The sequence below is a fragment of the Phyllostomus discolor genome, chromosome 10, assembly GCF_004126475.2.
Source record: "Phyllostomus discolor isolate MPI-MPIP mPhyDis1 chromosome 10, mPhyDis1.pri.v3, whole genome shotgun sequence".
NCBI classification, from domain to species: Eukaryota; Metazoa; Chordata; class Mammalia; order Chiroptera; family Phyllostomidae; genus Phyllostomus; species Phyllostomus discolor.
In genome coordinates this window covers 68564030-68579247 of record NC_040912.2, presented here as the reverse complement: position 1 = coordinate 68579247, position 15218 = coordinate 68564030, and the positions used below count along the sequence as shown (strand labels likewise).

The following is a 15218-nucleotide window of genomic DNA, read 5'->3' as shown; positions in this document are numbered from 1 at the left end:
AGCTCAATCTTTAGACCAATGTGAAATACTCTTTGAACTGGTACTAGTTCATAAATTGGAGATACATGTTTACTTGGAAAATCTAAATCTCAGTGATGGGTACCCTTACAAAATAGTATTAAATTCTGGGAAATAGATGAGATTGTGGTGGTGGTGGGTAGAAGGGGAGAGAATACCACATTTGGTCACTACATTAAAGAAAACATGGACCCTGACTGGTGTGGCTCAGTTGGTTGGAAATCATCCTCCAAAGCAAAAGATTGCCAGTTTGATTCCCAGTCAAGTCACATGCCTAGGTTGCAGGTTCAGTCGCCAGTTGGGGTGCATATGAGAGGCAACCGATCAATGTTTCTCTCTCATATTGATGTTTCTCTCCTTCTCTTTTTCTCTCCCTTACTCTCTTTAAAACAAACTATCAAACAAACAAACAAACAAACAAACAAACAAAAAAAGGTATATCCAAACTACTCACTGAGGTCTAATTGGCCATTACTCTCTTACTAACCCTCTGTACTTCACTGCTCCCAGCAGCCTACAAATCCCTGTGACATGGTGTATTTGCAATTACACTTTCTGAATGGGCTAGTACATATGATAATAGTACCAATTACTACTTCCCTAGAATCACTTGTAGTGAGGGTATATGCTGTGAGGAAATGTAGAAGTTTATGCACAGAATCCTAAAAATGTAAAAAAAAAAACCAGGGGAGAGAACCTCAAACAAGATGAAGTCTCTGGGTGATGTTCACCCTCCTCTAAAACCAACAGGGCAACAAAATACACGTTGCTCACAAGAGAAAACACTGCCTTTAGGAATGATCAAGTATTAGAAGTGAATTAGAAATATATCTATCCAAGTAAATTAAATTTCATTTATTGGGTATCCCTTCTCTAAAATAATTGCATCAATGTTCCTTTCATTCTTTAAAATAAATTCTACCAAACCTAGTTTAAAATTTCAAAAGTAGATCCAGGGAGCAATCCAAGAAACACAGCACAATTTAAAAGGGAAATATAAAACCAATTTCATAACCAAGTGTGAGTACTCAGACATTTTTTTTCAACATTAACCACAATAAATCCAGTGAACACAGTAAGAGCAGGGAGGAGCCATCCCACTAAAAAGAAAACGATTTATAAGAGGGTATCTTAGATACCTGGCTGAGACTCTTGGTTTTTGAAATGAGACCACAGTTTGGATTTAAAGGCATACTTTTTTCCTAACAATTTTCATTTGGCATTTTTCACCTGGTTAATATCACTTCCAATTCAATCCAAGTGCAAATATAAAATTCACTTACCTGCACAAAACCACATGCTGTGAAGTCTTCAAAGAACGGCAGACTTGGACGATCTTCTCGATAGATGGTGAGTTTGTACGTCATCAGGGTCTCAGCCTGGGATGGAGATTCATCCACCACAAGCATTGAGATTTTGTTTGCTCCTAAGCCCAGAGGGTAGTTGGCAAAGCTGGAGAGAGAAACAACTATTCAGCCCAAATGAATTCATACATTAATTTTAAATGCCTACAATTTATATAAGGTCTATACAATTTCATAGGAAACCTAAAATGTGAAATAAATATTTAAACTACTGTTTCACATACTTTGGTAAGCTAAGAGTTATTCTGCAGAGCAAGTCACATCTCTGATAAACTATAGAAAATGGAACCTATGTTTATTAACCACCAGTCAGGGTCATACATTATCTCATTTAATACTCACAACACCTCCATACAAAACTATGATTATCCAAATTTTAAATATAGGCACCATGACATAGAACTGGGAAACAAGTTGACCCAGTCACATAACACAGTCAGGTTTGGGACCCAGATGTGTCTGACTTGGCTCCTCTTTTCTTTCTACTACATTTTTTTGGGCTCCTGGAGATGCAAAGACATTTCTTACCCTACAGCATTGGAACAGGAGTATCTTCTTTGCTATAGACATGGATATAAAAATGATTTTTCTTCTGTTCAAAATTACAAACAAAATAGTTGGTGAATCTCCAAAGGGTTGGAAGGACAAAACCCCAGTGAGACTAGGAAAGTTAATGTGACTGTGTCCACAAGTTGTCATTACCATGTTTATTAAGTAATCAACCTTCGAATATTCAAGAACTTGAGGAGTTGGGTTGAGTAGGAGGCTATTGTTAGGAAAGACTAACCCTTCAGCAATGTAAAAAAAATGAACTTCTCCCTTAATGAGTCCTCTTTAATATTTCATATCACAAGATTCACTCTTGTTAAAACATGGTTACCAAGACTCTGTACAAAGACTGCAATAGATCACTAGAACACCGGTGTGTACTTCTTAACCATATGACACCTGAAAAGTGGAAAAACTTCACAGCCTGGCACTCTTTCTAGATGATCTCGTGCCTCAACTTTTCCGAACCACCTTCAAAGGCTGCCTCAATTGTCTGTTTCCAAATGTGATGTCATCACCCGGCCCAGCACCACTCCATACCTTGGCCCTGCCCGTTCATGCAGGTACACCTTGCACTGACAGTGAGAAGTCTCCACTCCAATTGTCACTGTTACCACATCAAATGGGACTTCAGAGTAATAATCTTTGATCCTCGGGTTAAATTCAGGACTTAGTTCCAAATGTGGAAGCATGAAGATCTGCTTGATATGACATTGTTTGTCTTCATCTGTTTTTTTTTATGGCAAAAAAAAAGACAACTGGTCAGAGTTGATTTGTAACTTCTATTTGTCAAATGTGGTAGCATTTCCTTTATATAACAGCTATGCCTTTACTTGGTGTTATGTAGATCACATTTTTTGTCCAGCCCTTAAAAGTGTAAAGGCACAGGAGGTGGGAAAATGTCTCTCCAGTGGATTGATAACATGTTCATGGCATTTACTGCATATTTCAAGCAACCGTATAAATGGGGGTGATGACTCTGTGGGGTGGTGACAGAAGGGTACCAGCAGGAAATGAAGAAAATTTCTGAATGGAGAGTGTCATTAAACTGCTATTTGATTGATAAAGTGGTTTGCAGGCAGCAGGGTAGAACAACGAATGTGAACTCCAATCTTATACCAAACACAGAAAGAAAGACATCACAGGGTAGCCGACACCCACTCCCTACACCAGCCACCTCAGCCTAAGAGAGGACACTTAAGTATAAGAAAGAAATGCTATATTCTTCTCAATTCCATTAGAAAACTTAGCATATTACTTCACACCATTGATTCTAAGCCATTTTTAAGAATGCTTCTATCTGGTAAACCAATTTTTATAGAAGTATCTTGGTAAGAAAAAAGAAAAATAGCTATACAGGTTCTTATTACCAGCCATGGCTAAATTATATTGTGTTCATATTTGGAATAACCAAATTACTCAAAAGAAACTTAGCAAATGTTTTCCAAAGAAATATTAACAAGTATTTATTTCCAAAATACTTTTCAATGGACGGTAAAGTTCCAGTAAAGAAAAACATAGTTAATTCTACAGAAATTGGTGAGATAAAAGTGTCTGCACTACGTTTAAATTAAATGTTCAGTGATGTTAAACAACTTAGCAACAAAAAAATAACAGAATTTTCTCTGGGAATTATACAACTGAACTTAAAAAATAGATCATCTTATTAACTGTTGTCTCTTCCTCTATTTTTTAAATCCTAGCTCAATGATATGCTTATTGATTTTAGAAAGGAAGGGAAAGAAAGAGAAAGAGAAGCATCGATGTGAGAGAGAAACATCCATCAGTTGCCTCTTATATGCATCTCAACCAGGGATCGAACCCACAACGTTTGGCGTACAGGACGGTGCTCCAACCCACTGAGCCACCTGTCCAGGCCTCTTCCTCTATTTTTATATGACAATCACAATGAATTTCCTAAAATCAAGTCATCAGATTTGTCTTCAATATTTTAATGGTTTCTCATCACCTCCAGAATTCAGTCCAAACCCCTAATAAAGCAGGCAAGGCACTTCACAATCTCTTCCTTGTCTTCCTCTGAATTTGTTGCATCTCCTGTTACATCTTAGACTCTGTGCTTCAGCAATACCAAAAGTTTTAATTTCTCTTACAGACATGGAGATGCACAACCAAATTCACAGTAATGGGTTCCACTAACCTTATGAATATTTTATTTTAGTTCTGAGAACTAGATCACAGTATAACTCCCATCATTCACTAAAATGATGAAAATGAAAAATCTGTAAGTTTTTGACCTACATCTATGGTTTTCTCAGTCAGCAGAAGAAAAAATTACTCAGGTATAAATTAGGAACAATACAACGGATATGTTGGAATTTCATTGTAGGAAAAACTTGTAATGAAAAAAATGAAAAGTAGTCAATTTACTAGAATAAGTCAGTGAATTGAGTAAACTACCTGCCTGATTAATTTTACTTGTTATCAAAAGTTTTTATCTGGCTGATGGATATAGGTAGATTATAACTATAATTTTGATGATCACACCACCTCCTAAATCTTTTATAATAAATTAAAAAATAAAAGAATGTGGGCAATATCATGTTACTAGTTTTCATCTTGAAAAGGACCATAACTTTGTATTCTAATTCAACCACTTGTTAATAATGCATTTTTTATCAAAGATTTTTTCCAGCATAGTCTGCGTTCGAGGCACTGAGTTAAGCACAGTAAGAACAGGCTGTTGTTAGTCAGGCTGACTGGAGACTGGGAGCCCAGCCTGACACTCTGAATGAGCTGCCGTGCCATGACATGAAGTGCTTCGCAGAGGACCATATCCTAGGCAAAAAAGGAATTGAAATACTTGCACTACACTTATGCTCTAAACCAGTTAAATAAATAACAAAATGGAAGGGTTTTTTCTCAAAATAGTAATCATAGAAGACATACTTCAATTTAATATATGTGTATGTATATATTTTGTGAAATAGTCATGGAGAGTTGATTTCCCTATAGTTTACATTTACACTTAACAATGAAAGTTTTCAGAAGGGCTCTCCCATTGCAATGTTGAAACTTAGCCCCACATGAGATAAAATATGTGATCCTCCTTTTATGCAAGATTTTTAGCAAGTACTTGTTTGGGGTTTCATTAGAAACTTCACCTCTGGCTTAAGTGCTGCATCCTAGACTCCTGCTAGAAAGCTCACGTATCCCTGACATCACGTTCAACTGAATCATCAGTGTCGCTGCCTACAAACACCTGGACACCTGGTGTTTCCTTGGCATCTTTCCCGTCCCTGTCCCAATTTGTCCCGGGCCAGCTTGCCTTAGATCTATGGAGAACCCAGTGTGGGGTGTGATGGTAGTGGGCTGCATAACCTACTTGGCAGGTATGTGTGGGAAAGCTGTTTGAAGATTTGGTTGCTTTTAACGTATTTATTTTAACCACAAAATTTTATTGTCCTCTTGAGGGATCATCATAACTCATATTAAACATGAGAACAGCCTAAACTCTGAAATATAATCCCACCTGTTCTGAGGCATTATTCAGTTATCTTTAAAGTCTTTTACCACAAAAGTAGGAAGATTAATTGTGAAGACACAGGTCAGATCCATTTTTTTAACATAAAAAATGAGCAGTGTCGAAGAACTTATCTAACATATTCACATTATCTACACCATGTTACCTAGAAACTGAAGACAAATGAGATGACTTCATATAGTAACTTCATTTTATAAATGAGAAAACAGAAGACCAAAGAGGTGAACTGGCTTTCTCGATGCTGCATCAACTCAAAGCCTAACACACAGCAGACTCTTGACAAATGTTCATTGTAATTGTGCTCTTACTTCCCCACTGCACACTAGGCAGCAGTCTCCTAAGAGAACTGAACAGAGTAGCATGTATTTCTCTAGGAGTAAGACACTGAATGGTAAAAGCAGGGAAAGAACAGCATGAGTAATATCTGTTATCTTTTCCTGATTAGCAATACCTTATTTAAAATGCTTTTTTTTTAATTGGATGTATTTGTGGATTCTATTAAACCACATTATTATATAACTTTTCAGTGTACCCTAATTTTAATGATACTGTTAAACATAATGAATGAATTAAATTACATCTTAGTAGATACAAATTAGATTTTCTTAAATTAGAAGGCTTATAATAAATTAGACCTTAATCCACAATTATTTCAGCTTTAATGTTTTATAAGAAAAGATTTTTTCATTTGTGAAAGGCTAAAGTTTCTAAGTACATGCTTTAGCATAATATATATATTTAGTATCAAATATATATACATATGTTATAAAAGATTACAAAACACTGCTAAGTAGAACTCTAATTTTTTCCATCATATTATTATAGGATATTAAGTCATAAACTTTGGACAAAGAATCTGAAGACCCACCCTCATAATCCAGCCCTGTCATTTAATAACTCTGTAATCTTGGAAAAGTCTAGATTCTCTAGAGTGAATTATTTGCAAGACCACTAAAATAATGCTGAGCAGACAGTGAAGAAAATTATTTTTAAATTTTAAAATCCATATAATACTTGAAATGTAATATATATATTTCTTGGTTATACTTAGATAAAAAAATTCACAAGTTTTAAGGAAATATATTGAAAATTAACTTAAAGCTCTCAATTGTTATAAAGAAAATTGGACTCAAGTCCTATTATCAATAATCTGGCAGGAAAGGGATCACTGAGGTGGCGAGTCCTAAAAATACATGTATAAAGCAGGGGAACGAAGCTTTTCCCCTTGAGCAGCCTCCAACGTAAAGCCTTAGCACCCATAGGAACTGTCCACACAAGCTGGCAGGGACCCCTCACATCAGCTGGGAGGGAAGTCACTGACTTCAAACAAATAAACATATAGCATAACATTTCAAGTTCAAAAATAGAAAATTAAAACATGTTCTTACGCAAAAGTGATAGAGATTGACTCATTCAGAAACCTCATAACTTCTAATAATTTACTTAAAATAAATTAATAGCCTAAAGATACAGAAATAAAATAAAATGGTGGCTTATTCAAGGCAAGGCCATGCCCATAAATAAAGCTGCTGATACGCTTCCACTGGAACTTACCGTTTCTGCAATGCACTTCTTTGGTTGTATTCATAATTTGTGGAAGTACAACTAAAAAAATAAATAAATTTAAATTGGAAACTTAATCAAATTTAAACGAATACATATTCAGTAGTCTCAAACACTGCATGACTTAATGAAACATATTTAACTTTATTACATCAGAAAGTACTTCTAAGTTAAACTGAAACCTAGGTTAAATGAAAGGTGTTATATGGTTCATATCTCAAAAAGAATGATTATTTCAAATAGGAAAGTATTAAGAGAGAAATATAGTCTAAATGTCATTTGCTGACTCAAGATACTCTCTCACAGTTCCTTCTAGTTCTATAATCCTGGGGCTATAATTTCCCAAATTATTAGAATTAAAGAAATTCTATCCAGCCAGTTCAACTGATACCTACTCTAAGTTTCTGAATTCAACCAAACATCTATCTAAAGTACTTCTTAATAAATACCCATGGTACAAATGAGTGAATAACAACACTGAGTGCTTAAACCATTCATTTTCAAGGGCAAAAAACTGGTGGGAGAGAGTAAGACAGACTATCAGTTCATCATCAGTTCTCCACTGGGCCTGCCGATCCATTCGACTGAAGCAGCAAACCCCAAACTTCAGTGTGCTCGAAATCACCCAAATTACTTGTTAAAGTACAGAGTGCCCGGCCTCACACCCAGAGATTCTGATTCAGCAGATCTGAATTTTCCACGTTTTCCAGGTGACACTGATGCTGCTGGTCTGGGGACCACATACTCACAACAATTAGATTAAACCTTGACTTTCAGTAAGAAAACCTTGACTTTTTAAAAATTATAGACATGGTATGTTTTATTTTTTCTTCTTAAAATTACAAATATTTTCTTCCCTTGCAATGAAAGTTCAGGTATTCTTTAGAAAAAAAATGGAAAATAGAATAAAATCAAAGGAAGAAAAATCAGAAATTATAGATAAAATTCAAGAGGCGAAATCAAAACCACCATTAATTTTCCTTGAGGCTCATGTTGCCTGTAGCCAATTGTTTCACTTACTGATATATCAGAAACATCTTTCATGTCATAAACATTATTCCACAATATTAGAATGTCTTTATAGTGTTTTATTGGATGACTATAGCTTATTTTATTTATCTTGTCTACTATTATTGCAATAGAGATGGCTCCTATTTTTCATTCATTAATAATTTTTATAATAAAATTTTGTTTACAATTTAAATTACTTTCTTAAAATTAGTATCCAGACATGATATTCCTGGTCTATAAAAATAACTTTAAAACTTTTCTTAAATGACCCTTTATGAAAGGTTCTAATTCATACATCTACCAGCAACATGAGAGTACTTACTTCTCTACACTCTCCCCAACTCTATTATTTTTAAGAAGAAAAACATCTCCAAATATGAGGGAAACAGCACTTCCTTGTTTAATTTTCACTTTGATTGCTAGTGAAGCTAAACAATTTTATATGTTTTTCTGCCCATGCAATACTAATTTTCATACTGAATTAAGTGGGACTATCCTTTTACCTTTTTTATGTTCAGTTGCATCAAATGGCACTTGTGGTTTTTCAAAGTTCTCATCTTCTGCGAAGGAATTCCTACAAATGCAATGCCAAAGAACTTGATCAATGAAACGAACAAAATTCATGGAAATTACATCTAACAAACTTTTTTTTCCTGTGTGGGCCCAATGATTTTGCTGAACACAAAGAAACACTTTCTGGATTTCATTCCTCAAAACTGGCAATCTTGCCTCAAGTGAGGTTGGTGGAAATCTCATCATCTCTAATCAGCAGAAGCACATTTGAAGAAAACCAGGGCAAAAAGTCACTCTGCAGTCCAAAAGTAAGCAATCTCTGATAGCCGGGGCCCAACAGGAGTGATTCAGGAACACACATCCTTATTGGAATCCGTTTGGCTGAAGTAACAGTCCTGAAACAAGAAGCCTTGGAAACTCTGAGGCACAGACTGAGAAGATACATATAATCTACGAAGTGCAAGTGCACCACGCAAAAGGTTTGCCAAAGCTTCCATCCTGAAACTCTGACCAACAGTAGAGAGTGGTAAGGGTTCATTATATATGGATGTGTTTGCTTCATTTTTGTGTTGTATAAGTAAAGGCTTGGCCAGATTGCTCCTCAAATTCTCAATTTTGGGAACAAAATAATCTAAATTATTGCTCGTCTTGATAATAGAGAAAAGTGGGTGGGATATGACTTGATTTTCCTGTGCTTTGTTGTGAATCTCTGTTTCTATTCCAACAAAATAGAGATAACAACACTGGCCTAACTTCACAGAGATGCAATTAGAATTAAATCAAATGTTCTGTGCTTAATTACATTTTATAAATATTTATCATCCCAGATATGTGCTGGGCACAGTGGTAGAGAAGAGATGAATAAGCCACATTCAATTCCTTCAAAATATAAACATCAGATAGGAAATTAAGAAGAATCAAGAAATTAAAAATATTACTAATTGTGATAATCTTATTGTAGTTTTATTTTTGTCTACATGTGTATACATATATACACATATATATATACATACATCATATAAATAAGTAATCAGGATGAAAATCATGATGTCTAGGACTTACTTTAAAATACAGTTGACCTTTGAACAACATGGGGGTTAGGGGTACAAGCCCCAGTGCAGTAAAAAAATCCACATATAACTTTTGACTCCCCCAAAACTTGGCTGCAGTTGGCCTTTTGCAACTAAGGATTCAACCAACCACAATTGAAAATAACATTTTCCCAACTCCTGCAGTTGGGAATCTGTGCTTGGGAATGTGAAACAATGTTTTTGATCCATAGTTAGTTGAATCTAGAGATGCAAAACCCAAGGATACTAACAGCCAAGTGTATTTATTGAAAAATACCCACTATAAGTGGACCTGCTCAGTTCAAACCAGTGTTGTTCAAAGGTCAACTGTACTGGCTTCCCACAAAGGAATTAAAAAACAGATAAAGCAAGCACGGAGTGAAATATATTTAATTGAAAATCTCTGAATTCATGTAAAGCAAAAACTTCAGCTGAAGCTCATAAAAGATACAACCCTGAAATGCACATACACTAAAGTTTGGAAATGTTATCTTAATGGAATGAGATGCTTTTGTATATTAAGGCAATCTGCAGTGGTTTCTCATTTAATTTTATGACTGAACTATGTTTGAAAACATGAGTTTTCATGGAAAGCACATGAATAAAGTGCATTTGCAACTTTATTTCCAGCAAAGTCAAAATCAGCAGAGTGCACCTTCTGTTCAGATTTACTCCTATACTAATTCTACTGGGACCTTTGTGCTCTGCACTTGAGACACAGACATTACTGTCACCTTTTCTAACTGTTGCTTTTCTGAGTGTCTCTTTTTACCTTGTTGCTATAAGCAGGTGATCTGTATTTTAAAAAAAGCAGGATGTCATGAAACCCCATAGGTCATATAGGTATGTAAAATTGGCTTTTTCTGTAGGAAAAAAAAAAACAACCCTGAAGTTGACCATTGTGAAAATAAGAGCAGTGATGAATGACTACACCTGACCTCCCTGTCCTGGCTGACTGATGTACTGGAATAAATCACTGGACCATGGACGTGAAGGTCACCTCTGTTTCTATATATTAGCTGTGTGATTCAAGTAAATGAGCCACCCTCTCAGGACCTCAGTTTCCTCATCTAGAAAATGTGTATGATATGCTTCCTTCTTGTAATACAGCACAGATGATAATCTATGCTCACAGGTAAATTTGAATGTAATTAGAAGTGAGTATTCTTTCTTAAAATGTTTCTAAAAGCAATTTACTAATCACTTCCTGATAAAGATCTAAAGCTTACTTCTCTCAGTATTAACTTCGATAAATCTGTCAATTGTATCTTGCTCTTCCTATAATAAATGAAAATATTTCCCCTATTGTTGATGCTAAAGTGAACTTGGGCCAGTATAGCAACATGAAAAAGAAAGCATGCTAATCTTTCTACCTGCCTGCACTGCAGCATACCACATACCATGCAGCAGCACCTGCAGGTTACCTTAAGTAATCCTTCTGGAGTAATACATGGTAGATAGTAAAATCCATATTTTACACATGTGGAAACTGAGTCTCAGAGGGGTCAGAACTTTACCTGCTATAATTCATAAACTCCCAAGTTGGGATTTTTGGATCCCAGTCTGTCTGATTCAAAAATGTCCTGACATTTTCTAACTACATTCAACACTGACCATCAGTAAATTCCCTTATTGAAAGGTAATCAGTTAGGGCTAGGCTTAGGGGTAAATTTGATATTCTAAATTTAAGGCAACTTAATTGGTTAACTTTACAACATATGTGGAGCTTGAAGAAAAACCCACTTTTTTGGGAAACAACCTTTCCAAAGCCTGCATATCTCAAGGGAACTTAAAGTTAAAAAATCAAACAAAGAAACAGTACTCAAACAGTCTCCCTGGTAAATCAAATCTCCTTCTTCCCCAGTCAACTATGACAAATAAGGTAGTTTTGGATTGTTTCAGTGAGTGCAAGGAACAAACAAAGGGGGCATTGCACTACTGTTTAAAACCTAATTTTCAAACAAAAAAAAAACCTTCTGTCAGGCCTACTACTTACTTCCAAGTATTGAAGGAATAAGGCCAACTTCATAAAGTTGTTGCAATTAAAGTGATTTGTTATCCTGAGAGATGCCTTAAGAATTCATCAAACATATAATTATTGGTATTTTTGAATTACAGGAAAAAAATGTCTTATAGAATTGCTTTCACTAGCTCCTGAGACAGAAGGAAATGAAGTCCAAGTCCGCTGAAGTCATTCCTGAGGGTGACTGCCAGAGACATAAGATTATCATGGCCTTTGTCTTTTACCTCCCTAGGAGGGTTAGGTTTCCTTCTGTTTTCCTGGCCATAGAAAAGTCAAATATTCTCTTAATTCTATTACATAAAAGAGAAGTAGGCTCAGCTAAGGCCACGGGCACTGCCCTTTTCACCAGCTGCAGGAGGTATTAACGTGTTCACCTGGCCCACCTGCCCTCTCATTCCCTCATTAGAATGAAAATGGAGATGGGAGGCCAAGAAACTTTTCTCCCAGCCCCATGCTTTCCTCTGAGGTTCTACCTTCTAAAAAATTTTTTCTAATATTGTGGCAGGACACACATTTTTATAAATTTGCATAGATTTTGCCCAAAATAAAGTCATGCCTCAAAAAAACCTCTAAACAAATGCTTACACTGATGGTTCATAAAACAAATCTCGGCTAATTCTTTCTGTCTGATGTTCCCATAATTCAAGGATATGTATTATTAAATGAAATTAGTTTGAAACTTTTAACTTTAAACATTACTTTTGAGTGGGTCAAGTCCAGTTGATTTGAAAAACTGTTGGATATATTTTTGTTACAGTGTTTGAAGACCACTAGAATCATTATGGTTTCAGTGATTTAAAGAAGCTTATTTTCCAGAGCATGAATTTTTGGACACACTTGTTTTTGTTGCTTTCTGTAATGTAGGCAAAGCCTTTTGAAATCAATCTTTAGACTAGAGATTTTTTTGGACTGCACAATTCAAATTTGTGGCTATCTTACCATTCCGATGCATGTAGCTGTGCCTTTTTATTCAGGAGCTGAAACTGATCAAACACATTTAAAAGAGACGAGTATTGAATCCAGACTGAACCAGGTTTTCCCATAGGATTTGCCATATCATAAAATTCATGTATCAAAGATCGAATCCCAGGAGAAGTTGATGGGACAAGCTAAGAAGAAATATTCAAAGGCAGAATATCAGAATAAATGGTAGATAATAAGTTAAAATGTAGTAGTACTAAGAAACTAATTTATAGTCATATTTATTTAGGTATTTTAAAAATCAAATATGTATTAAAATCCATTTTCAGTACCAGAACTTTTCTGTGCAGTTGTCAAGGTAAATGCTACTTTTACTAAGGTACTAAGTTTTTTGATGATCATATTTCCAAATGGGGAGAGTTTTTATTCTCTTTTCATTTAATGTAAATATATGTCTTCTTCCTTTAGATACCTGAGAACAGCTGAATAATAGAGTCAGGCAGCAGGATGAATGAGGAGGAGCCCTCTTGTGTTGCAAGTGAGTTATATCCAAGTGAGAGATATTAATCCTGCCAAAAAATATCTATAGGTATTCCCTTTCAACTCTCAGGCAGTAAATTGGGGTGTGCCCTTTCTCCTGCGGAATCGTTCTTCAGTTCTACCTCACATTGTGCCAAGAGATGTTCCTGACATTCACAGTATCTGAAATGATGACTTCCTGAAGAATGAGGCCAGGTCTCTTTGACTGTCTTTGTATATGTGGAGACAAACTGCCATGAAGGTAATACTATATTTCAAATAACTAAAATGATAATCCACTCATTTAATTATCTTTGGGGCAATAAGTTTACTTTGAACCCTCCAACATATGGCACTAAATTACAAAAACAAGTGTCAAACATTCCTTAATTAACTTAGTAAATTGGTTATAACTCACACAAGTAGCACATCAATACATAATTTTTTAATAGTAAGAAACAAATATTTGATCCAAACACATTAGTAATAAATTAACAGTGGATTTTAATGCTATATTAAAACGTTTCATAGAAACAAATCTTAAGTGAAAAAATATAAATTCATTATAGTCTATCTATAAAAGTGACAAAATTAGAAACATAGCACATATGTGTATAAATTATCTTTTGCTATTAATCAATAAATTAACAGTACCAAAGAAAATACTTGGAAAGAAAATAATGGGCTGAAATTTTAGGCTGAAACCAATAAAAGTTATTATAATTATTTACATTTTCTTTCTTTCTTCAATTTTCTTAGTTTGCTGTGAGTTACAACAAATTAAGATGTAGGTAATTTTCTTAAATATTATTGTTCTACTTAATAGTATTTGACTTTACATAACAAAAAGGGCATAATAAGCAGGAAGAAATTTTGGTCATGTGTAAATATTCCAAAGCTAAGAGCAAAACTTGTTTAAAACAATTTGGATATTTTCCCCTTAAAAAGTGTCAAATCTTCCCTGACTGGGTGCCTCAGTTGTTGGAGTGTCATCCCCTACACCTGAAGGTTGCAGGTTCAATTCCTAGTCAGGGCAGATACTCAGGTTTCAGGTTGGATCCTAGAGGTCTTGTTGCAGAGAGGGGGCAACTGATCGATGTTCCTCTCTCACATCGATGTTTCTCTCTCTCCTTCCCTCTTTCTCTAAAGTCAATGAATACATCCTCAGGTGAGGATTAAAAAGAAAAAAAACTGTCAAATCCTGGCAGCTATATTAACCTCATATTCTTTTCCTTTAATAAGTCACATTATTTTCAAACTCTTAAAGAATATGGAATCTGCTCATCTCAATATTTAGATAATCTGAAAAGAGGAAATGAGCTTACAAAAATTTCTGTTTCTGAAAGGAAGAGCTTCACCTAAATTGAAGTCAAATCAAGTAAGGTATGGCTGATCTACTATAATATCAGTGATCAAGAGGAATCAAATGTCACTTGTGTTTTACCAGTTGGAATTGTCCCAAATTCCCAAGTTCCTTTAGGAAAGTCATAATTGAGTTAATCTCCTCTAAAGGTAGGCATTGATTTAGTTCCTTTTCATAGTTTTCACCCTATAATAGGAGAGGAAATATAAAAACAACTCTTAAACAATTGCTATAGTCCGGTTGCCTCCCACTTCATAATCCAATAAAGTTTTGAACTCTATAAATAAGCAGCCGAGCTAATTAATGCTAAATAATACACAGTAACCACAACTTGTAACAATGGTGCCTGAATATGAGAACTTCCCATCTGACAGAAAGAACCTGAATGAAATTGCTCAATAGTGCTTTGCTGGAAAGGCCGGGGAGATGAGCCCAGAAGGATGGAATACGAGCGACAGTTTGGGAATGCAGAACGCATCTCCTTTAGCCTTCAGGTACTGGAGAGTGGAGCAGCAAAATATAGAGAACAATACTGCACTTACTAATCTGTACAGACATTTGGAGGTACCTAAAAACTTATATTAACATACCATAAAAACTAACCAATGCTACCCCGGGGCTCTATACCCTAATCATTATCTAATCAAAGATGTTAACCAGGTGTCAATGCTTAGATAAATTAGTATTATAGCCCTGGCTGGTGTAGCTTAGTGGATTGAGCACAGGCCTGTGAGCCAAAGCAACGCCGGTTTGATTGCCAGTCAGGGCACATGCCTGGGTTGCAGGCCATATCTCCAGTGCG

The 15218-nt window shown here is 35.4% G+C and overlaps 1 protein-coding gene across 1 annotated transcript in view; it reads right to left on the bottom strand.

Moving 5' to 3' along the window:
* CPED1 (cadherin like and PC-esterase domain containing 1) overlaps positions 1-15218 on the bottom strand; it is a 275507-nt gene that overhangs the window by 126249 nt on the left and 134040 nt on the right. The window contains 6 exon segments of the mRNA XM_028525677.2: positions 1302-1470; positions 2472-2658; positions 6988-7038; positions 8511-8581; positions 12553-12722; positions 14498-14602. Of these exon segments, the coding sequence (XP_028381478.1) occupies positions 1302-1470; positions 2472-2658; positions 6988-7038; positions 8511-8581; positions 12553-12722; positions 14498-14602 (753 nt within the window).